This window comes from Rhinolophus sinicus, linkage group LG15 (assembly GCF_036562045.2).
Source record: "Rhinolophus sinicus isolate RSC01 linkage group LG15, ASM3656204v1, whole genome shotgun sequence".
Classification (NCBI taxonomy): domain Eukaryota; kingdom Metazoa; phylum Chordata; class Mammalia; order Chiroptera; family Rhinolophidae; genus Rhinolophus; species Rhinolophus sinicus.
This window is the reverse complement of record NC_133764.1, coordinates 3,937,114-3,961,555: the sequence shown is the minus strand read 5'-3', so window position 1 is coordinate 3,961,555 and position 24,442 is coordinate 3,937,114. Positions and strand designations below refer to the sequence as shown.

Below are 24,442 nucleotides of genomic sequence, written 5' to 3'. Positions count from 1 at the left end.
TTTACTAAGCTCGGGTCTTATATTAATTTTTGCCCCAAAAGACACATTAGAGCTGATTGTCTGACTTAAGTCTTATTTTCAGGGACACAGAATATATATCAACAAGATCAAGACTTAAGAAGAAAAGGTTAACAATTCTGTCCATGACACTAGGCTAGGAAGGAGAGCTAATATATTGGAAATAGAATCACGAATAAAAACCATTTCAGCAAGCAGCAATAATGTGATCAAATTTAAAATTCAATAAAATTCAAATTTTTAAAACTCCAATAAAAAATTCAAGTCCTACACTGTATATATCCCCAGATACAAATAATAGGACAGGGTCTCTGGAAACAAGTCAAGTGACACTGAAGTAATAAACTCTTGAGACAGAAACATCAGACTGGTCAAAGGCAAGACAAATATTAGAACAAAAGATGCTCCCACTATTCTTATCATTTAGGAAATTACAAGGGTTTCAGGGGCTTTGTGCCAGGAACTGGGGGGCAGAGACCAAGCATGTATTTCTTATTATAAATCATAATATCACATTTATGTTCTCTGTTTTCTGGTTTTCACCCATCTATTTTCTGGGGGGAGCATCGGTCTGTGTAAACAAATTTGTCTTGACAAAAGTCACACAAAAAGAACCACAAGTTATATTTCTGATAGGGACTTCAGGTCATGTTCTCAGAAACTCATTTAAAGACAGTTTGTCGTTTGTCTAAAGGCTCGATGAACATTCTTACGGAGCATCTGTTGAAAGGAAGATGAAATGATGGGGGGGCAAGGGTGAAAGTTCTGGAAATTATGAAGAAAAGTGGCAAATACAGTGTGAAAACAAAAAAAGTGGGAAATACAGTGTGAAAAACTTCCTGGGAGGATATGCGTGAGAACCACCCTCAACAACCTGAAGAACTGTCCTTTGAATGAGACATCAGAGAAATCAGGTGACTTCAGAAGATAGGAATGAGACCCTTCCTAGAGGTCATGGGGGCTAAGACTTGGACTCCACTAACACATTTCTTATATCCCTGGATGTCCAAAAAACAGGTGAGTTTTCTGCTGCTGCACAGCTGCATGGCCCCGTCAGATGTGGGAAGTACAAAGAGATTTCGAAACTCTAAGAAGCAGGTTTAAGATGCTCTGTTTCCATGCGTGCCATTCATCATGTTGTTTATGCCCTTATACACAACACCCACGATCTAATGAGGAGGGCAGCATGGTATAGATGTTAAAAGTTCAATGTCAGCCCTCCCAGTTTGAATCCCAGCTCTGTCACCCACTCACCGTATGACCACAGTGACCTTGAGTAAGTTAACTAACCCCATGGACCACAGTTTCCCCATCTGCAAACTGGGGATGATATGAGCATCTACCCATGGGCTGTATGAGGGTCACGTGAGTTGATACACAGGAAGCACTCAGAACAGTGTCTGGGACATAGGAAATGTTCAATAAAGTTAGCAATTTATTAAAATTACTCTGTGATCTTTTTGATCTCTGAAGATTGCTGGTTACCAATTCTGGGCACAGTGTGCTGTTCACCTGAGCAGACAGAAGAGTATCATTCAAAGATAATGACGGGGACTTAGGCACCTGAACATGACTGCAAACACAAAGAGCAGCACAGAATGGAGCAAAAGGGAGAAGCCAGAGACCATTCTCATCCACAGGCTCACATGATTTCTGGAGCCAGTTACCACTGGCAGAGATTTCTGCTCCCAAGTCACCCTTAAAATGAAAGCTGCTGCCCAATCATTGTGGTTAACAAAAGTCTGGAAAATAGATCCTGGAGCCTACGGAGCAGTCTCCACTGAAGTCGCCGCTGGTTTCTGAGGTTCCTCGCCCAGATCCACAATCCGGATGCTGTTTTCCTTCTTGGAAAGCCAGAAGGCAGGGTACACTGGCTCTGAAAACTTGCAGTCAAACTTGTGAACCAGAGTCATGGCGTCAGGCTCCACGCCATAGAAGGAGAGGATCCCCCCCGGGAAGTTGACGTAGATCCCCAGCCTCCGGAAAGGGTTGGCCTTGAGCGGGGTCTCCGTGTCACTGTGCCAGGCAGTGAACTCCTTTCCGTTCCAGTGGAGGCTCCAGGAGAAGTTGTTTCCGGAAATGCAACCATTGCGCTCCTCCCCTTTCCTGTCGATGCCTTTGTATGTCAGGCCAACGTAGGTGCCTGCCCCAAGCAGCTCTACCTCGAAATAGTATCTGTGCAGATACAGGCTCTGTTGGGACAGCACCTGCCGCCAGTGCACGAACCTGCTGGGGAGATCCGGGTAGGGATGCTCCCACGGCGTAGTGTTGGTGACCTTGCGATTGTCCTCCTGCAGCCGCAGATACCTGTGTGCTGTGTCAGGGTCAAAGGTGATGTCACAAGCATCTGAAAAGATACAGAAGTCAGAGAGAGGAAGTCAGAAACCAACAGCTAATTGAGACAGAACACTTCAAACCTGACCAGCCTCCAAAGTATGAGAAAATACCCATCTCCCTGTTCTCTGTTTACCCAGGCTGCTGTTCCTCCTGCAAAAGAGGTGGGTGAAAACCAGAAAACAGAGAACACAATGCGATATTGTGATTTATAATAAGGAATACATGCTTGGTCCCTCTCCCTGCCCCTCCCCCCATCCCTGACACAAAGCTCCTGACACCCTTGTAATTTCCTAAGCGATAAGAACACTAGGAGCATATTCTGATATTTGGTCTTTGATCCCAGTTCCTGACACAGGGCTCCTGAAACCCTTGTAATTTCTTGGGTGACTAGAGCATCTTTTGTTCTAATGCGGCAACTTGGGTGGGCTCCTGGATGGCTCCTGGATGAGGGCTGGTCACCAGGAAGACCAAGCTATGACTAGAAGCTTGGAATTTTCAGCTTCACCCCCAGTTCTCTAGAGAGGAGAGAGAGGCTGGAAATGCAGTTAATAATTAATTGTGCCTACATAAGGAAACTCCATAAAACTCCCATTAGTTGGGGGTTCAAAGAGCTTTCAGGTGGGTGAACACATCGACACCAAGAGGTGATGGTGATGCACCCCTGCTCCTATGCTTGGGGTGCTCCGAGACCTCGCCCTATGTACTTTTTTATCTTGTTATTCATCTGTATCCTTTATCATATCCATTAACAAACTGGCAAACATAAATGTTTCCCTCAGTTCTGTGAGCTGCTCTAGCAAATTTATTGAACCTGAGGAGGGGGTCGTGGGAACCTCTGATTGGTAGCCAAGTAGGACAGAAGTTGTGGGTAGCCTGGGGTCCTGCTACTTGTCATTGCCATCTGAAGTGGGATGAGAGAAGTCTTGTGGGAATGAGCCCTTAACCTGTGGGATCTGATGCTATCTACAGGTAGATATTGTTAGAACTGAGTTATTGTAGGAAACCCCCACACACGTTGTAAGTGGTCCCAGACCCCTTTTAACAAGTCACTCCACTTCCTTTCTTGATGAAGCTCAAATTGCTTGGCAATTAAGATGTTATTTGCGGGACTGAATCAAGAAATAAAATCCGGGCCGGCCTGGTGGCTCCGATGGTTAGAGCTCCATGCTCCTAACTCCGAAGGCTGCCGGTTCGATTCCCACATGGGCCAGTGGGCTCTCAACCACAAGGTTGCCAGTTCGATTCCTCGAGTGCCACAAGGGATGGTGGGCAGCACCCCCTGCAACTAAGATTGAACCTTGAGCTGAGCTGCTGCTGAGCTCCCAGATGGCTCAGTTGGTTGGAGCGCATCCTCTCAGCCACAAGGTTGCCGGTTCGACTCCCGCAAGGGATGGTGGGCTGTGTCCCCTGCAACTAGCAACGGCAACTGGACCTGGAGCTGAGCTGCGCCCTCCACAACTAAGATTGAAAGGACAACAACTTGACTTGGAAAAAAGGCCTGGAGGTACACACTGTTCCCCAATAAAGTCCTATACCCCTTCCCCAATAAAAAAATAAATAAATAAATAAAAAAGAAAAGAAATAAAATCCATCGATTCGCTCATTCATTCATTCACAAATATGTAGTGAAAGCCAAGCACCATTCTACCCAATGTTGGCAAGGGTTTGGGGGAATAGGCACTCGCGTACCCACAATTGATCCATTCTTTATTTTTTTTAATATTTGAGCAATATTTAGCCGGGTGGACTCTCAAACAGTGCCCCACACATCTTCTTTTCCCACTCCCAGAAAATAATAGCTCCTCCCAGATAATAATAGTACACCCAGTTGCTCAAATCACACTAAAGTTATTTTCAACATTGTTTTGCCCTCATCCTCACCCCCACCTTGCTCCTCCTCACACACACACAGGCAGCAGGAAGCCCTATGGCTCCCACCCACTTCTCTCCAGCACACTGCATCACCCCCCATCTAAGCCACCACCAAGTCTCGCCCAAAGTAGGGCAGTAGACTCCTTGCTGGTCATGTGGCCCTCCCCTGCTTCGTACACCTTCCCCATGACAGGGCCACAGTGCTGGTTTCAGGGTATAGGCTAAGGTGAATCTTGCCCAGGTTATAGCCTTTGATGGTGCCCCTTGCTCTTAAGATAAAGTAGTGACCCCTTGCCCCAGCCTGCATGGTGCCGCACGCCTGGCCCTTGCCTGTGTCTCCAGCCTTGTCTCCTGCCCGCTCCGGTTTGATCAGCATACTTCAGCATCCTGACCTCAGCTCCACCTAACACTGAACCCACTTCAGGGCTTTAGCACAGACCATTCCCTCTACAATGGGGTCACCGCTCCAACCTAACTCTGGGTGATTCCTACTGATCCTTTCAGGCTGCAGCTGACAGAGCACGTCCTCAAAGAGGCTCTCTCTGACCCCTACCTGAATCTGTTGCCTCCCCAGCACTGACTCTCAGAACACCCTGACTTTTTATACTTCATGCTACTCATCAAATGTACAATAATCTAGTTGTGTGTTTGTTTCATGCTTGCCCTCCTTCTTCTCTATAAGATCCACATTTTATGTGGGACTCTATCCTGGGGTTCTAGCCCAGAGAAGGTGCTCAGTATACACTTTGCAAATGAATTAGCATATTAAAGGCTATTTAAAAATCCATTAATTTAAAAAATTATCTTAGTTTAACCCAGAGCTTTCCATACACCTTTGGCAAGAGAAATTCTTAGTAGTCAATGAGACCACATCCTGGAAGAAAAGGACACAGCAGTTCAAAAAGTTAAAAGGAAACATGAGTGTGAACTAAGGACCTCAAAGGTGTATATAGTCTTCAGCTGTTACTAAAAGTGGCCCCCACATTATCTGCAGCAGCACTTTTACCCATCACCAACTCCTTTGCAATTCTTAGCACCCAGATTTTGAACAGTAATATTCCTCTAAGACTCCCAGGAGGGTAGGTGATTTTATGTCTTGGGACAAGAAAACCAGAATAGGAACATTCTGCTAGAAAGCAATGATACATTTAAGAATGTCAAGGGTAGAATGTTAATGAAAACGGCCAGTGTACAAGCAACCCCAACCGGTCACATTGGCAATTTGAGCTCCAGAACTTGGAAAAGTGAAACAGTCTGAGTCTATAAAATGTTAAATGTTCATAACAATACTCAAAGAGAAAAGGTTAATATCGTGTGTACAAAAAGACATTCATAATGCAAAAGAAAATAGGTTATAATAGGGTATGTGTCATTTTTAATGTGAAGAATGAAGGGTGTTTGGCTTCTTGTATTAATTATATCTGTCTGTAAAATACAGATGTGCTTCTGTCAGGAAGCAGGAAAGAGTAAAGAAAATTGTGTGGAAACCAAGAGGTCCTGGGAAAAATAGCAGCTGTGGCAGGAATAGGAGATTGGCATCCAAACCTGATGCTACACATAATAACCAGAGAAAAAGGAGGTCCAGGAGTTAGTCAGCTAGTGGTCACTCCCAGAAAACAAGCAGAAGCAGGATTCAATGGCATGTTCCAAAAAGATGAATTAGCCAAATGTCATAAAAATGAGCCTTAAATACACAGATGCAGTCCTTCCTCTACTAGGAGATGAAACCTCACCAGCTTGTTAACCATAATGCAGTATTGATTGGAAATGCAGTGTTTTTAACAGTGCTAATTGACCAGGTCAATACCACATATGGTATATACCACATATGACAGGACAATGGGTTATGCAATTCTGGCAAGCCAGACAATAGTGAGCCATTTGGCAACTAGCCAGGATCTTCAAACATGCCAAGGTCACAAAAGACAAAGAAAGACTAAGAGACTGGACCCAGATTGGGGGAGACTAAGGAGGCATGAAAGTATTTGCGATCCTGGATCAGACTCTGAGCTAGAAAAAGGACATTGGCTGGAACACTTGTGAAACTTGAATAAGTTCTGTAGATTAGTTAATAACATTGCAGCAATGTTCATTTCCTGGTTTTGATAAGTGTACTGTAGTTATGTAAAGCGTTAACGTTTGGAGAAGTGGGATGAAAGACATGTGGGAATTCTTTGTCCTATCTTTGCAATGTTTTTGTAAGTTTGAAATTGTTTCAAAATGAAAAGTTAAAAAAAATTTAAATTTAAAAAAATGTATTATTTAAGGATTGAACTGAGATTGCAAGAACCTGAAACCTATGTGAGAGACGGCATTCTTGCTTCAGCAAAGCATTATACTCACATCAATAGTGAGGAAGGGAAAGCTGTTTACAACTTACATTGGAGGAACTGCTGCCTGGTGCTGGGCTCAGGTTTTGAGGTCCAATACTTGCGCTCAGAGGTAGACACTTGAGTTCTGATGTTATACTCCTCTAGAAAATCAGAGAGTTGTGAATGCACACCTGTCCAGGTGGTCAGGAGAATTTAAGAAGCAGGCCTTCCCAGCCACTCTTCCTTGGGCTTCTGGGGGAAGAAGGGGCTGGAGCCTAGTCATGTCTCAGAGAACCACACTCAATGGACTACACTTTCTCTGGTGGATGAAGCAAAATAGGCTGAAAATGATCTCAAACTGACTTGGATTTCACTTAAAAGCACAGATATTAGCAATCTAAGAAGCTGGTCGTAGACATGTCAGCCAATTGCATGATGTGACTAACTAGCCTTCTCTGGGTCTCAATTATCAAATGAAATCAAAATAAGTGTCCATTAGTAACATGGTCTAGCCAAAGAATGGCTTTGAAAATGAGACATTCCCCTTGATTTCGCCCTCCCTCCCCTGTCTCTCTCTCTCTCTCTCTCTCTCTCTCTCTCTCTCTCTCTCTCACCTTCCCCATCAACCACTATGAGAGACACACATACCACAGCCCACAGAAAAATTTTCACCTTCCTTGGCGAACTCCTGAATCTTTTCCTTGTAGTTCTGTAGCAACTGGATTAAGTGCACAGTGGAGTCCGTGATGACCTTGCGGATGCCCGAGAGCTTATCCTTAAGTCCTATATAAATACTAGGGAAGGAGCTGTCCTCGATGTCCTTAAACTTGCAGTACTCCTACAGGAAAGGAAACATTGGCTTGGTTTCTGTATTTCTTAAACTGGGGCGCTCGCCTCATTCATCACTTTCTACATCTATAAAATGGTTCAATGGTAATGTGCACTTCACAAAGAAAGTATGTAATGTGTCCAGCCCAGGGTCTAACAACACAGAAAGCATTTATTTTTTAAACTGAGAATGTGGGCTTTTAAAAAGGAAGAGACCAGATGGCACGAGCAGCTCCAATACACAGCCCAAACTGGAAACCAAAGAACAAAAACACATTTTATGCCAACAGCCCAAATGGAGATAACATTCCTGCTACACTCATACCCTCAGGACTTTTTAAAAAATCATTTAAACACAAGCCACAATAGGGAATGGAGGACCTGGTGCAGCTCTCAGAAGATTCACAACCATGTCCTCAGACAGGAATGCTGGCTGCCTTTTCCTTGTCAATTCAATCCAATACACGATTTTCTCTGATTCTTATGCTGTGATTTAGAGTTTGAAAAGTGTCTCCACATAGATAATCACCTTAAGCCGCTACAGTTCCAAACAATGTGGTGATCAGGAAAGGTTGCTTTCAGATATAACACATTATCAAAATTCAAATGCAGTTGAAGCATCGAGCAGAATGGATACAGCATAAAACTTGGTGATGAACACCATTGTACCAAAAGGGTTTGATAGATCAGTTGGAAAAGAAGGAAAAGTACAAACCAGACAGTTGATAGAGAGAAAGGTTGATAAACATTTCAATACTGTATATAGATTTTGTACCACCCATGCTAAAAATAGTGTTTTAAATCAGTGGGGGAAGGCTAGGTTATTCAATGCATGTTGTCATTTCAACAGCCTAACAATTTGGGGGAAAGGAAGTTATTTTTAATCAAAATAAATAAGTTAATTTATTCTAAAATGTATTTTGTTTATGTTACACTTTTCATGTTAAAGTTATAAAAGGAAAAACAAAAATAAAGAGAAATTTATATACTCTTTGGGGAAACTATGACCTGGAAAGCCAAATTTTTATTCCCATTTTCTTTGTGTTTTGATATTGAAAAGCAAAGGAACTGGTAAAGTGACATTCTATCAGTATTTTTGCCTACTTTTCTTTCTCTCACTCATTACAAGGTTAACTATGGCTGTCTTTGGGTGATGGGAGAAAGGGTGATTGTTTTCCTTCATGTTTTTCTGTATTTTCCAATTGTTTTCCACAATGAATATTTATGTTTGGAAATAAATATTCAATATTGTAACTGGAAGAGAATTTTTTCAAAAATGCAACTGAGAAAAATTACTAGTATTTAGGAATATTAGATTTGAAGGAGTCTTGCAATCACTTACTCTGAACTGATTGATAAATGAGGAACTTGAGACCCAAAGAGGTTAAGTGACTTGCTAAAAACGACACTATTTGGTGACAGATCCAGGATGACAGAATTTATGCCCAACCCAGTGTTCCTTCCCTGCAAGACCACATGTGCTCAGGCCTAGCTCTGATATGGGCCTTAGTGTATAATGGCACATTGTGATGCAAAGTCTTGTCTCCACTGCTGGGCCTTTCTCAATCACCCCAGCACACATTAGCCCTCTTCGAAAGGCAGCAGGTCTCCAGTCTCAACCCTGACAAGCAAGCCTCCTTATCACTGTGTGAGAGGTTTCTAAAGCACACTGATCTGAGCTCATCACTCCCCCATCTGATGCCCCCCAATGGCTTCTGTGACTTCCTGATGAAGAACAAACTTCCCTCATAGCCAGACGTCTGCCTGGCCCTGCCAGCCTCATCATCCGTCGTTTATGAAAGCACCTAGTTCCCCAAATCAGTTGTGTTTTCTCAGACCTCTCTGCCTGCGCATATACTGTTCCCTCTCCGGGAGCATTACTCATCTTCCATGACCTGATTCCAGCCTCCCGCTCTGGGAAGTCTTCCCTCCCCTTCCTGTATTCCCGGACTCTGCTGAATCAAGACCTGCTTCTCTCTGTCCCCACAGCTCCCTGTGCCCCTATGTATCAAAGAGCAGTTCCACTGCCACATCTGCCAGTTAGTTCCCAGGCTGAGTTGTGTAGATGCCTCCAGCTCCACGGCCCAGCTGCCCCGCCCCCGACCACCTGTACCTCCAGAAACAGGACAGTGTTGCTGATGGCAGCAATCCTCTCCAGCTCCTGCTTGCTCTTCTCCATCTCCGCACTCCTGTGCTCCAGGTGGGTCTTGATGCCATTGGCCTGGCTCAGAGCAGCTTGCTCCTTCTCCTCCAAGAACCGCATCACATCGTCCTGGGCCTTCCTCATGGCAGCAAGGAGTTCCCCAAACTGCTCCTCAGCCACCGTCTTCACCTCTGACACCGACACCTGGCCGGGGGCGGGGGCGGGGGAGGGCACTGTTAGCAAGGCATCCAACCTTATTAAAGCTTAGCACACAGGAATGTAAACCTAAGAAACCTGTAAATTAGGGAGCAATATTCTATAGTAAAAGGAAGCTTTTATTCTCGTAGGAATTCTGGGTTCCTAGAATAAAGATTTACTCTCCAGCTTGTGAGAACTTATTTACCCATCATTAACAATCTCATCCATTGGATGAGAGAGTGAATTACGTGATGTCTGAGACCTCTCCCAGCTCTGCCAGTCAAGCTGCTATTCAAGGTTCTGATTAGTTTTCCTACCAGGGCAGTGCATGTATTCAGTGCACTTGATAGCCATATTTATAGTGGTAAATGAATAATTTGGCTTCTTTGTACAAATCAGTAGCATGAATTAACTTCCTTAGCATTTCATTATGTCTTGTTAAAGTGCCCACTGAGGCCATGAGAGCCAAAAGCACATCTAAGCTTATGGTGTCTCTACCAGGCAAGGATGCTGTCTGGATGATGGTGGTCTAGAAGATGGGTCCAGGAGGTCTGGTCACACCGGTGGGTGTGTCAGGATAATGGGTGTCAGGTGGATGTCAGGTAGTTTGGATATGTGAGTCATTCAGGGGGTCATCAGAGGGTTATCTGGAGGTCGGATGTCTGTCCAGATGTATATCCAGGCATTGACACAGGGCTGGAAAGTTCAAAAATTTTAAGTTCCTGGGCTAGTTAGAAAAGAGTAGAGTCTTTCCTCATGCTTCTGCCTTCATAATTTTAGCATCTTGGTTAAAGTGACTCCATTTTATATATTCCCTATCTTCCCTCTTTTCTCAGAGGCAACAAGCATTTATTGGTAATCAAAAAGAATTGCAGTTTGGGGAGAGCTGATTCAGGCAGAAACCCAAATAGTGTCCCAATCACAGGATGAGGGCAAAGGTTTTTTATGAGACAAGGAAGAGAATAATTACATGAATAGAAGAAATAAATTTCTATTGGTGCTAACAAGCTGAGTTACTCTTTAGCTATACATGGCTGGTTGCTGATTCTATCTTCAGAAAGAGTCCATTGTCATCAGTCTTGTGGTCAGATTGTCTGCTTTCCTGTTAGCTTTGCAAACAGTTGTTTGTAAGACAATGTTGGTTTGGTTATGGGAAAAGAGTGGAATCCATTTACTCCCTATAATGACAACATGTAGGTGCCTTAGAGAAGCATGATACCATGGGGCTGAAAGCCAAGAGCCTAAAGTATACTTCAGGGTCCAAATCCACCCTCCTTCACCGAGGCCCTTCTGAGGAATGCGGGAGACAGCAAGCCTCAAATGATGCTAGTAGATTGACTCTTCTGCTGTCACATGCAGCCTCTCATTCCTAAACCTGCCCATGGACAAATGCTTCTTACTTTCATGTAAATGGAATATGTGAAGGACATAACTTACTGCTCAAATGATGACAAATAAGGACTATGGAAGGAGGAGCCACAAACATATCAAAGTACCGAAGATAATAGTTTAAAGAGGTTAAAGATGGTACACATGCCCATCGATGTACTGAGGAAATTAAGTTGAAATGGATACATGTATTAGATATGGATGGATGGATGGACGGACGGATGGACAGAATCATTCTTGGTATGCAAAATGCTGCTGCTCACTCACTGTCTATGGCATTCTCTTCTGAGTGGTGGTTATTGGCTTGCCACTAATGAGAAGCATTTACGGGACTGTTGGAGTCTATTTAGAGTTTATCTGTAAAGTGGTCATGAACCCCAACAGACTAAAACTTAGTAGCCTGGCACACCATTGGCCTTAACAAGTATCATCCACTAATCCAGCAGTTCTCAACTCTTTTCTGGCTGCCAGGACATAGGACTAGCGAGACTCACATGCAGAACACCCTCCCATGATGGAAGAGGCCAAAATTATGCATAATACCTAGAGCTCTATTTAAACACCCCCTTATACTCCCCCACACCCCTTCTCTTGGTCAAAAAAAATGTAAATGTAAAAATAAGGATGCTGTTATTACAGGACTAGTCCTGCTTCTACTCTATATTATGAAAAAGTAATTCACTTGTCAGTCTTGAGCCTTAAACTAATGTTCTAGCAAATCCCAACAGCAAGGTTTGGCCACCCAGTGGTGTAGCCAGCTGTATCTATACCTACAATTCTTAGTTGCTGAGAAACCCCAAGGAGCCTATGGACGTGGAGGCTGGGCCCGCTGCCCTGTGTCCTACAATCCTGATGGGCCTGGCTGAGCCCACAGCAGCAGCCAGGTGTGCTGAAGCCTGGCAGGTGACCCAAACCAGCCTTACCAAAACCGATTTATGGTTGGCTTGGAGCCTGGCGATGGCGCTCTCATTCAACTTGAGTTTCCGCTCCAAGTCTAACTGGGTGGCCCGAAGCTCAGCCTAAGAAAAGGAAAAGACAGCGTTAAGCCCAGGGCTCACAGAAGGTCCCAAGAGCAACAGCACTCTCCACCTTCTTCCATGGAAAGGAGAGTTTGACCTTGAAAGCTGCTCTCAGAAGCTGGCCTAGAGTGCACTAAATGGAGACGCAGATGGTCATCTGTGTGCCAGCACCTTCTGGGGCTGAACTCAGCATGAATTGGCTAAAATATAGGGAGCACATACATTGTGCCGGTCATCATTTCAAGCATTTATATGGATTACCTCATATTATGCTGAGCACACACACATCATTATCTCCATTTAAGATAATAAAATCAAGCCACCCGTCCAAGTTCACACAGTTCAACAATCGAGTTGAGCCCAGGCCATCTGACCCAGAATAACCTAACAAGGAACACGGGCTTGGAGCAGGTAGTGGGGATCCCAGTTTTCTACTTAGCAGCTGAGACTTTGGAAAAACCTATTTAACATCTCCAGACTTCCATTTCTTCACCTGTGAAATGGGGTAAATAAAGTGCTTAATTTTTAGGGTTATTGCGAGGGGTGAACGAGATAGCATATGTAAATAAGAACTTTGTACAGTAGCTGGTGCATTGTAAGGGCTCCAATGATGTCAGCGCTGCCATCATCGTCACCATTAGTCTTATTCTTATTGCTGCCATGCCTGCTTTCCTTCACACACTCTTGTTCAGTTCTGGAAGCAGGCAGGCATAGTGAACTCTCCCAGCTGAGGCAAGTGCCTGCCTGAGAACCCACTGCCCAGCTTCACGGTCACCTCCTGGGACTCCTTAAACACTTTCTGCCAAAAAGTATGCCAAGGCATGAAACCTAAGCGTCTGAAAACTTGCCTGCTTCCACAAGGGCAGGAGACGGCAAAACAAAAGCTTTAACTGCTTTTAATAGGTTATGTCTGTATTCAAAGCCATGAGTCATTATGCTCTAATAGAACTCAGAGGGTATAAATGACGTGTCTCACCCTTCTCCCGCTGAAGCCTGAGGGAATTCCCAGCCTCCCAGTGAGGGAAGCCTTGGCAGGCAGGGGACTCGCCTCACAAGGACACTCTGCAGAAGGCAGGTAACATTTACTCAGGCTCTGAGGGAACCCCAGGGACCTCCCACTCCTGAGACCTGAGACCTGAGACTCAATGCCCAGGAGTGAGGAAAGGGAGTGGGAGGGGAGGGGTTCTGGCCCATTTGGGGACAATCGTGGAGTCTTAATGTGTCGAAAAGACTTACACAGTGACCTGTTGGGGGAGGGGAGGACATAAACTGCTTGTTTAAAGGTGGTGGCAACACAATAGAACACCCTGGCAACATGCATGGACATGAGAATGTGGTACAGCCATCAACCCCAGCATGTCCAGAGCCACAGGGAGGCCCTCAGCGAGTCTCCAGTGAGAGATTTCTCTCCACTGTCTGCAGATTGCTGTAAAAAGAGCAAAGCACTCCTAAGTACCTAATGGAGGCCTCGCTGAGTGAGTCACCCAACTGGAAGTCTCTTCTGTTCACCACAAAAAGGTGGGGCCACTTTGGGATACCAGTATCTCCAGTTATTCCTGTTCCTAGAAAATGATGGGGTGCCTCAGACTCTGGTTTCAGGCTTTCCCAAGATGCCAGCCATACACACCTCGCAGGCCAGGGTGGGCCATGCACCAAAGCAGGACAGTGGTGCCAATGAGCGTACACAGCCCTAGTTGAAGGGTACAACTTCAGCAAGGTAATGGCAAATTTTGTGCAAAAAACACCGTATTTGGGGTCTGAAGACCTGCCATTGCTGGCTATACGATCTTTGTCAAATCATTTAGTATCTCCTGTGGTGCAGGGCCACAGAATAGGTCTACAGAATTGTTCTTGCTTCTATCTACAGAGCAAAGGTGGCAACGTGGAGCTTGGTGGCCAGGGATCGGGTTAGGAATGCAGATAGGAGGAGCAGAGAGCGTGAGAAGATAAAAGAAACTTCCAGGTGGCAATAGTTCCTTTGTATTTCCAACCATGAGATGCTGGCCTTTCTGGAGTATTGGCATTTGGTTTGCCCCTGACTTCATACTTCCGTCAATTGGTCAGAACCTACTACATGCCAGTCCAGTTAAGTAAGACTCTCTCTAGGCTCTTGGAAGACATACAACCTGGTAGAATGTTTAAGAAAAAATAATTTACATAATACTGAGTCCAAGACATTCCTCAGAATTTCTAGAAGAAATTCCTTTCCTGAGTGGCCTTGAATCATCCATCTTCTGGATACCAGCAAACGGGCTATAAATAATGCTGGTTAACTCCCCGCCGCACCCAGATGCACAAAATGCTTGTGTCCCTCAGAAACTTGGCTCCTGCTCTACATGGAGACTTTCTGAGAGGCAGCATCCAGGTTTGAACTTTCTAGAACCAATGCTGATGTTGAATGTAATGCTCTGTCACTAACAGATTTTAAGATTTGAGACGGAGCCCGGCTCAGTCATCTCTCCGCCAAGAACCCTGCCCTGACCTCACCTGCCCCCGCCCCTGGACCACTCCCCTCTTCGATCATGTGGCAGTGTGTTGCCCCAGCCCTTTGGCACTACAGCGAGCCATGGAATGTGCTTTGGCTTCCTGATTAAAGTCCACACTCGCTGAGGATGCATAGCGTAGCCTCACACTTAGACCATAGGAAACACTCCATAATGTTTGATAAACTTAAGGAAGAACAAGAAAGAACCATGTGCATTTCGTGGGCCAGAACAAAGAGGAAAACAGTCAAAGGAGTGCACATTTTACAGCACATGCATGCACACAGTTTCATTTCCACATCAGCAAGCCTGAGATTCGCAGAAAGTGAAAGGAGGTAAGACCAGCTGCTCTTAGAAGCAAAGGGGCCTGGGGAAGCTGGCCTACAGCAAAGGGAAAAGTTGGGGTCCCCATTAGGAAGAGCCCGGCAGAATAGAACAAATAATCAAAGAACACCCAGGACTCCCAAAATCCAGAGTTTTTGCCGCCTGGAGTAGCTAGAGTCCTTCCGAAAGGACTCACTTGGTTAGCTAAGAAATAAGTTGCTCTGCGGACCCAATGCAGGAGCTCGGCTGCTTTGTGTCCTCATGGCTGACCCTGCCATTTGCAGTTTACTATGCACAACATGCCTGCTTGAGTAATTAGCCCTTAACAGGATCCAAAGTGACCTTCAGCAAGTTATGCCAGCAAACTTGGGCCAGCTGAAGGGAGTATGAGGCTTCGGGAGCCTTAGTTACATCTAATAAAACTCAGAATAATCCTGGTGGCGGTTACTGCGTCTTTTGGGCTGCTCTCTTGGGCTCCATGCAAGAAATCTTTTGCTCCTAAGATTTGGCAGTGCCACCTAGGGTGTTGCTGCCACTTACAGAGTAAACTTTTTCTTAGAGCTGAAAACAAGGACACAGGATGGAAAGGACAAGAACTCTCTTAGGCAGACCAGAAAGTAGAGGTTGTGAATTGGAGCCATCACCAAAAATCTGGGGACTGGGGCTGTTACATTGTACTTACAACCATGATTGCTTTCCAGCACCAAAAACTGCCCTGGAACCCTTACCCAGTTGTCCTTATTTTGCCTTACCAGCTCTTTCCTAGCACATCTGGATTTGGGGTTCCGCACATGCTCTACACAACTCTTCTTGCTCAGAATTACAATTACCCTAAGTCTCGGTAATGCATCAGTTTATGCACAGAACATTTCTGAAACACAACAAAAAAGTGTGGATGGTAGTGTTTGCCTCTGAGGAGAGAGATAGAGGACCCAAAATGGGAGAGAGACCTTTTCCTGGTATAATCTACTGCAATTTTTGGTGGAGATTGGTTTTCAACATGTACATGCATCACGTTTCCAGTTAAGTATAATGAAATTCAGCTATTAATACCCAAAGGGAAAAGCAGTACACTTTGTCTTAATATCTCTACCAAATGTTTGGTAGGATTTGGGTGGGAAAAAAAGTAAGGTTGTAATATTGTGATTTTGGGTTCCTTCCCTTTTGTTCCTCCAGTGGGGTGGCTTCCCAGAAGCTTCCATTCCTCACTCCATGACTTAGTTGTCTGCATGAGTTTGGTCAAATGTGGTGGAAATAAAAAGCTTACCACCTCATAGGGTTATTTGAGGACTGGATTAGGAAATCCACGGACAGCAATGCACAATGAAGACTAATTTCCTCAATTATACAGAGATCTTTCCTTTGATCTATCTATCTGTTAATACAGAACCTCTTCATAGTTGTGAAAGTAGGGAAATGAGGGACATTCCCTGACACTGGCAAGTGGAAACGATGACTCATTGGCCTCTGGAATACACAGCTTTCCAGAAAAATTCCCACTAACACTGGTTAAAACTGGTTAAAATCTATGTCTAAGAAAGGGCGTAGAGAAGGGGCCCTGGCAAGTAAACTACGCCTCCCAGAAACCTCTTTCTTTCGCTGCGCAGGACCACTAAGCCAAGAGTGGGCCTGCCGCTGTGTGCAGTGCAAAACAGGGAGCTGCCAGGAGTGTGAATATAAGGAATGTGGGACAAAAGTCAACTGCACTACCCCAGTGAGGACAAAAAAAAAGGTGCTCATGGAAAGTCAAAGTATGAGAAACAAAGCATATAAAGTTGCTAAATCCATTCACAAGAACTTCTCTAGGCTCTCAGCTCTAGGGCTGGTTGTTCTAGAAACAGTGTCCCTATCTGATGGGACTAAAATTACAAGCTATGAGCATGGTGTTTTTCAGTCTCTCCTGATACCTCTATCTGATGAGGAACTTTTATTTTTTCCCTAAGTTAAGCCATCCTTGAAATTGTATCTGGAGGTAAGTTTCCAGTTCTCTGTTATCTTAGAGCTTTTCAAGCTCTTGGATTTCACACTGAGTACCTCCAGAGGGGCACTTTCTACTGGTCTCTTGTTTGGGGTAGAAGGAAGAAAATAAATTACGGGAAAGGTTTGATTCTTTTCTCTTGAATTTCTGCCAAGGTTTACACTTTGTTGTTAATAATTGCCACACAGATCCTGCCAGAGGGAAGCATCATTGCCCCAAGCCCCACAGTTTCTGCGCCCCACACTCAGACACATGTCAATCACCACAGCTACAGGAGAAATAGCAGGGAACTAGCCAGCACGAGGAGACAGACACAGGCAGAGATAACAGAGAGCTAATGGGACCACGATGGGGACATGGTGACCGACTTCAGTTTCCAAAGCCAAGTGTAATAGATATTTATGCTGGAGGAACAGCCAGGTACTAAGGGTCAAGTCCTTTTCAGGTGAACTCAGACCGCAGCAGTGAAGTCAGCCCCTTTAGGAGCTCCGGCAGTGGCCGGGCCTCTCCCTGGGCACACCGTCTCCCACCTCCCTCTGCCGGATGGACCCCAGCACTTGCCTCCTTGTCCCTGCGGGCGGCATCTAGGGAGACTGAGCTGTGGCCCCTGTGCTCACCCTGGCCACACTGCTGGCAGATGCACTGCCGGTCGGGGTGGCAGAAGGCGACCAGCGGGCTGTGGTGGGCAGGGCAGGTGCGCAGGTCCCGGTCCTTCACCGGCTCGGTCAGCTGGTGACTGTGCAGTTTGCTGTTCTCCTGGTGCGGCCGCAGGTGCTCCTCACAGTAATTCACCATGCAGGTCAGGCAGGACTTCACTGCCCTCACTCTGCTGGCCCCAAGGCAGAAGTCACACAGGATCTCCTCCTCTCCCTCGCCACCAGGCGCCCCCTGTGCCTCGATCTCCCTCTGGGGGCTCCCCAGGGAGCCCTTGTCCTCTTCTTCTGCCGGACTGGCTGAGCCAGAGTCTGCGCTGAGAGTGGCCAGAGAGTGAGCAGAGATCTCGGGCAGTGGCCCTGAAGGCATCAGATCCAACTCAGCCATTTGGAAGGCTCTGCCGCCTGAGCTGTCCTTCCTCTGCTCCTTGGCCCAGGATCTGCGCAGCCCAAATCAGACCAGAGAACCACGCCTAGATGATTGCAGCTGCAAGATTTTAACTGTTTCCGCCCTCCCAGAGGAAGCTCCGTTAATCATTGCTTGGCTCAGGAATTGGACAGCCACCAGCTGCAGTGACGACACGACAGCTAGATTACTTAGGCTCAGGACAGCTGGCTGCTCAGGATGTCTCCACACACACTCGAGCCCTTCCTCGGGTCCGCCCTAAACTTCTGTTCTTATGTGAATCATTCCTCCCCCATTGGCTCAGCCGAAGACCACGTGTGTCTGGGCTGCTTTGGAAAGGACTAGAGATTCCTGAGCTTTGTTCCAAAAAGCCTATGTTGTTTTACAGTGTTTGACAGGCTAAGTTCTTTGTTTTCATTTTTCAAAGGGATCCAAAAATGTAAGGACTTGGATACATGTCTCATAGAATTGGACAGGAGGCAGCTAGAAACACGATACGTGTTTCTGAATCTGACCTTTTCTATTTCACCGTCTTGCATATTCCAGGAGACAGACTTCAGACGGGTATTCAGTGTGGATCAACAGGGTCGGGGGAAGAGCTTGTCTCCTTCCTTATATAGCTCCATTCAAACAGCCCTCCCAGGCTACACATCCTGCCCTGCGGTTCCTAGAAAGGGGTGTATGCCAAGAAATAGCCCTTTTTCCCACTTAATAACGTGCTCCTGGACATGAATATGAGTTTGCTTGGGCTGCCATAACAAAATACACTGACTGGTTGGTTTTGTTAACCTAAGAATAAAAGCCCAAATCAAAAGGCAACAAGCATTTATTTGAGATAAAAAGGAATAGCTAATTAGGAAGCACTGATTCAAGCAGAAACCTGGGGCAGAGGGGAGGGAGGAAGAAAATTTCTTCTATCCTTCTAGGTTCTTCTGACTGGTCTAATAATCAGATAGACATGAAACAGATTAACAAGAGAAAATAACCAAATACGGGAACCCCACATACATGGGAGAGTCAGAGCCCCCACATACATGAGAGATTTGGGGACCGAAAGGGAAAATGAGGTATATATGGTATTCTGAGCTAAGGATGAGGTAAGGCACCTTGGGGCTTCAGAAGGGAGAAAGGTCATTGTAGGATAAAAAGAACAGATGTTCAGTAATTAGTAGTTTGCCCTGCCCTATAAATAGGTCATGAAAAGTTCTCTCTGGTCATAACGCAAGGTCCCAAATTCAAATTGTTTAAGGGAGATCAAAGTTTCTTGTGAGACTGCAGGATCTTAAGTGCTTTCAGCTCAAAAGAACTCATATGCCAAAGTGGCATAGCTTGGGGAGGCCCGTTCTGAACCCCTTCAAACCCAAATAGCTTTTTGATTGGGGGGTGAAGTCAAGGTGTTTTTATGAGAAAAGGGAAGGGGAATACTTACATGAATAGAGGGAAGGAATTTCTGAAGGTGCAAATAAGCTAAGTTATTCTTTAGCTATATATGGTGATGCTAATTCTAAAGAAAGTCCTTATTTTTCAATCCAATAGTTAGGATGCCTGCTTTCCTGTTATCTTGCAAACGATTGTTTGAAATACAGTGTTGGTTTGGCCCAGTCCAAAGATTATTTTTCCCAGTTCAAACATTCCAAAGGTTGGAGGAGAAAGACACATGCAAGGCTGCCCTAGCTCTATTTTTAAATGACTTCAACTTATGTCAACTTTTCGCAGTTTAAACAACAGGAATTTATTTTCTCACAATTCTGAAAGCTAGAAGTCCCAAGATCAAGGTGTTGGCATGGTTGGTTTCTCCTGAGGCCTTTCTGCTTGGCTTTTCGATGGCCATCTTCACCCTATATCCTCACATGGTCTTCCATCTGTATACGCCTGTGTCCTACTCACCCATTCTTATAAGGCCATCAGTCATATTGGATTAGGGCCCACCCTAATGATCTCATTTTACCTTAATGATTTCTTTAAAGTCCCTGTCTCCAAATACAGTCAAATTATGAGGTACTAAGGCATTAGGACTTCAATTTATGGATTGGGGTGGAAGGGAAGACACAATTCAGCCCATTACACATGGCCAAAGGATGAAACAGGAAGTATCTAGCCTCTTAGAAGATAGGCATCCCCACTGGATAGGGATACACAGTGTACTTAGTATTTGCCATATGAGCACCAAAGAACCCATGGACCCCAATTCTGTATCCTAGAGAGACTCTACAGCTTTCCCCCAGGATTTCTTCAGATATACTCATATGGATTTGGAAAACAAATGGAATAGAGAGAGAATAGGGGTGGGGTCCCTGGTCCAGCTCACCCCTAGGATCAAAATTTTTCATTCCGCATTGCTCTCCACCCCTGCAATAAGTTCCGCAGGCTCTGGATTAATCCAGATAAACCAAGGGATGTTTCCTGTCAGTGACTAGGATATTTCATAAATCCAAGAAATCCAGAGGCTGCTCAGAATTGGGGGCAGAGAAGACTATAAAAATCTTTTTCTTTTCAATCATGCACAGAATATGCATATCATGATTACCTAAAAGCAGCCTTTTTCAGCAATGCATGTCAAGTTTCCTAAGTATCCCTGTCCTGACTACTCTCTTCCACTGCTGAAGATCCCTCCAGAGACATTTCTTCATATTTCATTTCTTGGTTTTTAGGTCTCCCACCAGGAAGAAAAGGAACTGGCTTCTGCCAGTTGCCCAGACAGGCCTTAGGACTTTGTCCAATATTAAGACAGGGTTGCTTTCCTTTCAGAATGACCTGATGCTGGAAGCTGAACAGAGACTTTGATCTTTCTGGGGAGGAGGAGGGGAAGGCGGTTGTCTGCCTGACCCGTTCCACAGCTTCAAGTGCCAATTAGAGGGAACGGATTTAGCCTGGCTTTCCTTGTGGCTTCTCACTCATCTCCCATTCTTTCCCTCCCCATCTCTTTCCCACACTCTCCTTTTGTGAATTGTTTCCCGGCCACACCTGGAGAGCAGCTCATGGGCATGCTCAGCCCTTCTCTAGTGCCCCATTGAAGCCCTTGAGCCAGCTGACATTCCACAGCTGAGTGGAAAACAAGAAATCTGAATTTCCAATCCCAGGCTAGCCTGGGAAAATCATTTGTCCTCTCTTAACCTCAGTTTTGTCCATAAAATGAACAGGTTGGTCTAAGTCAGGGCTGGTAAATAAATTCCTGGTTTGGCTCTGGGTAACTGTGCTATGTCTAATTCATATCTGAGCTGAGTGGGAAAGGGCACCGTGCTCATATGACCTCCTTCCAGGAACTGCAGTGCATCTCACCATGCCTCAAACCTCTGTTCCACACTTCAGCACCAGGAGGTTGGGGCTCACGCCCTGTGTGTTTCCTATACTCAAATTCCTATTGAAACAAGTGCTCCACAACCACGACCACCACCACTCCTTTCCTCCCAATGTGCCCTAGGACGTCCAATATCTTCAGTCTCCTCTTAGCCAGTTCCTCTTGTCTCCTTGCCTTAACTGAAATTTGGTTTTCCCCAAAGACTCCATTTCTCCCACTATCTCTCAACTAGCACTGTTCCTTCTCTCACTGGTTATGTATCTCAGAGCCAAGGTGGGGTGGGGGTCCTCCTCACACTCCATCTCAACATCCAGACCGCCAGCCACCTCCCAGCCATCCTGCCAGACCAGCTTCAGTGATGCTCATTCTACCCAGCAATACCACCCCCTCCTCTCCTCTGAGCTGTCTTCTACCAGCCTCCCAGTCATGCCCCTTACTCATGGGAGACTGAAGCTCCTGCATCGCAGCCTCCCTCCCTCTCCACCCCAGCTCTGCCCTCATTCTCAATTTCCACCTCTGAATTCTTCCTTCACCACTTCATAGCTGAGGTTCTTTACTTCAGCCACCCTCCCTAGGGTCATGCCTGGTTACTTTTGGTTTTTTCTTTTTGTTTAATGTGGTAAAATACACAATATAAAATTTACCGTCTTACCCATGTTTAAGTGTACAGTTCAGTAGCATTCACTCTGTTGTGCGACTATCATCGCAATCCATCTCCAGATCGAAATTTCATCTTTCAAAACTAAAATTCTGCCCCCAATAAACACTAAATCCCCATGCCCTCCCCCCAGCCCCTGGCGACCACCATTTTGCTTTCTGTCTCTATGAATGTGACTATTCTAAGCACCTCACATGAGTGGAATCATATAGCATTTGTCCTTTTTTGTGTAGCTTATTTCACTCAGTTATATCCTCAAGTTTCATCCATGTAGCAGAATTTCCTTCCTCACACATGGATTTTGAATTCACCAGAAATCTGTCTCCCAAATCAGGAAATGATAGTCCTACTCTCTTACTATACCCCACTGGCTTATTTTCAATTTTATATTTAAGCCCACTGGCTTAAAAGCCCTAGGGAAAAAATGCCTCAGCTTCCTCGGGCCTCTCATCTACTGCTCCCCACCATTTCCTCTTTGTTATCTTTCTCCTCCTGTCTTCATTTTCTTCTTAGCTTTTTTAGACTCCAGGGTCTACCACAAACATCATTCTCTTGTAGCTGCCCTCAGGTCCTTTGCCTTCTATCAACTTCTCGTGACAACCCCAGAACCCTCAATAACTCCAATTATCCACCTTCCCTGAGCCTGCACCTAAAAGTAAGGGTTATTGGAGCAAAACCACCAATCACACAGAGGAGTGCCTCTATAAGTTCAAGATCATTACCTGCCAGTGGGACCCTGGCATTGCACAACCATCCTGCTGTGTTCCTCTCTTCCCTCCCCAAAGACTGTGCTCCTCCCTCCTCAACCCTCTTACTTCTTCCTGCCTCCCCTCTGTGCAGAGGATCTTGACTCATGCTTTATAGTGAAAAAGAAGCCACTAATTAGGAATTCCCTAATATTCCTATGACCAGATCTACAAAGGTGCCAGCATCTGTAGCCTATCCTCCTCTTTCCTTCCTGCTGCAATGAAAGCAATGTCTCTAGAACTATTAAAGTCTAGTCCCTCCTCATGTGAGCTGGACTCCTCCCCCCCCCCCATTACTTTATTGGGGACTCTGCTCCTTCAGTGATGCTTTTGCGCATTTACTCTGTCCTTCTCCACCAGATGGCTTCCATCAACATGCAAACATACTCTAGTATCTCCCATCTTTAAAACAATTTTTCGGGGCAGCCGGATGGCTCAGTTTGTGGAGCGCGAACTCTCAACAACAAGGTTGCCGGTCCAATTCCCACAAGGGATGATGGGCTGCTCCCTCTGCAACTAAAGATTGAAAACTGCAACTGGACTTGGATCTGAGCTGCGCCCTCCACGACTGGATTAAAGGACAACAACTTGGAGCTGATGGGCCCTGAAGAAACACACTGTCCCCCAATATTACCCAATAAAATTTTTTTTTTTTAAATGTTTAAAAAAATTTTTTTTATTCTGTCCCAACATGCTGGTCCAACTCAGATCTACAGGTCTCAGCTTCAATGTCCCTCCCCAGTGACCACCCCTACTGACCACTCACCTTGTCATTCCATTTTCCACTGTTTATCTAGCATCCATCATTTGAGCTACTGATTTGCTAAGTGAATGAGGAATGACTCATACAGTTCACTTGCTCCTAGAGGCTCCTCTGGTCTGTATAAGGCCCTGTAAGTTTGACAATTTCTAATACATTGCGATTTCCTGTTCCATGCTCCTATGAGGAGCTGGAGCTCTGATAGAAGCCATCTGCCTTCCACAGTCACTTAGGTGGAGTCCTGCTTGACAACTCCAGCAGCAAGAAGTGACACTGAAGGTCTGGCTGCCATTTTCCTCCAATTCCTGACTCTGTTCAGTTCAGCTCTGACCATCAGGTCCTATGGGCATTCTACAGTCTGCTGCTTGGTCTCCATAGCAGTGACTTATTCTATGCCAACAATGCACTGAGGTCAGCTCAGGCCAAGAGATGGTCTGCCAGAGTAAGGCTCACCCACGGTATTAATCAGACACCACTGATTTCATCCTAACCAACCCCAAACACTCAGCCTTGTATAAAATGAAGTGTCTCTCTCTTCACAAAATAAATGTAATTTCACCTAGGTAATCTTTCCTGAATCAAACTTGCCACCAGGAATATTAAGGTCAAGTTGTGGTTTGGTCTTCTTTTCCAGAAGTGAGGGGGTTTTTCTTCCAAGAATTTTGAGGACTCAGATTCTACTAAGCCGTGTGGTAGATAATTGATATGTAGGAAGCTAATTATTACTTTGTCATCCAGTTGACTTTGTGACAAATAATCCCACAAAGTCCCTAAGAGGTACATTGACAATAAATGCCAACAGATCCCCTTCTAGTTTATGAGTATAAGGCCATTACCTTGAGACATCTGTAAGAATTGAAGAAAAGCTTTCTTAACCCAAAGACTCTATTTGGTTGTTTCTGGCTAAAGAAGCTCCCCAACTTTTTCTCCTAAGCAAATAGCTTTCAGTGCATCTCTTCAAAAATCTCATTAGATTTTTTTTCATTTGTGTCTCTATTGAGCGTTGCAGAGCTGTGATTC

General features: G+C 45.2%; 1 protein-coding gene across 2 annotated transcripts; it reads right to left on the bottom strand.

The window, feature by feature from the left end:
* Positions 1 to 1,435: 1,435 nt before the first annotated feature.
* On the bottom strand, positions 1,436 to 18,206 carry TRIM16 (tripartite motif containing 16). 2 transcript variants are annotated; one of them, XM_019757428.2, is made up of 6 exons: positions 17,463 to 18,206; positions 12,021 to 12,116; positions 9,481 to 9,714; positions 7,212 to 7,377; positions 6,608 to 6,700; positions 1,436 to 2,365 (listed from the first exon to the last, which is right to left on the bottom strand). In XM_019757428.2, exons 1-6 carry the CDS (start codon positions 17,940 to 17,942, stop codon positions 1,782 to 1,784), a joined length of 1,653 nt encoding a protein of 550 aa, XP_019612987.2. In that variant the 5' UTR covers positions 17,943 to 18,206; the 3' UTR covers positions 1,436 to 1,781. The 2 variants fall into 2 exon arrangements, with proteins under 2 accessions (XP_019612987.2, XP_074175755.1); XM_074319654.1 differs by having other exon boundaries at positions 17,519 to 18,197.
* Between the last annotated feature and the right edge of the window lie 6,236 nt (positions 18,207 to 24,442).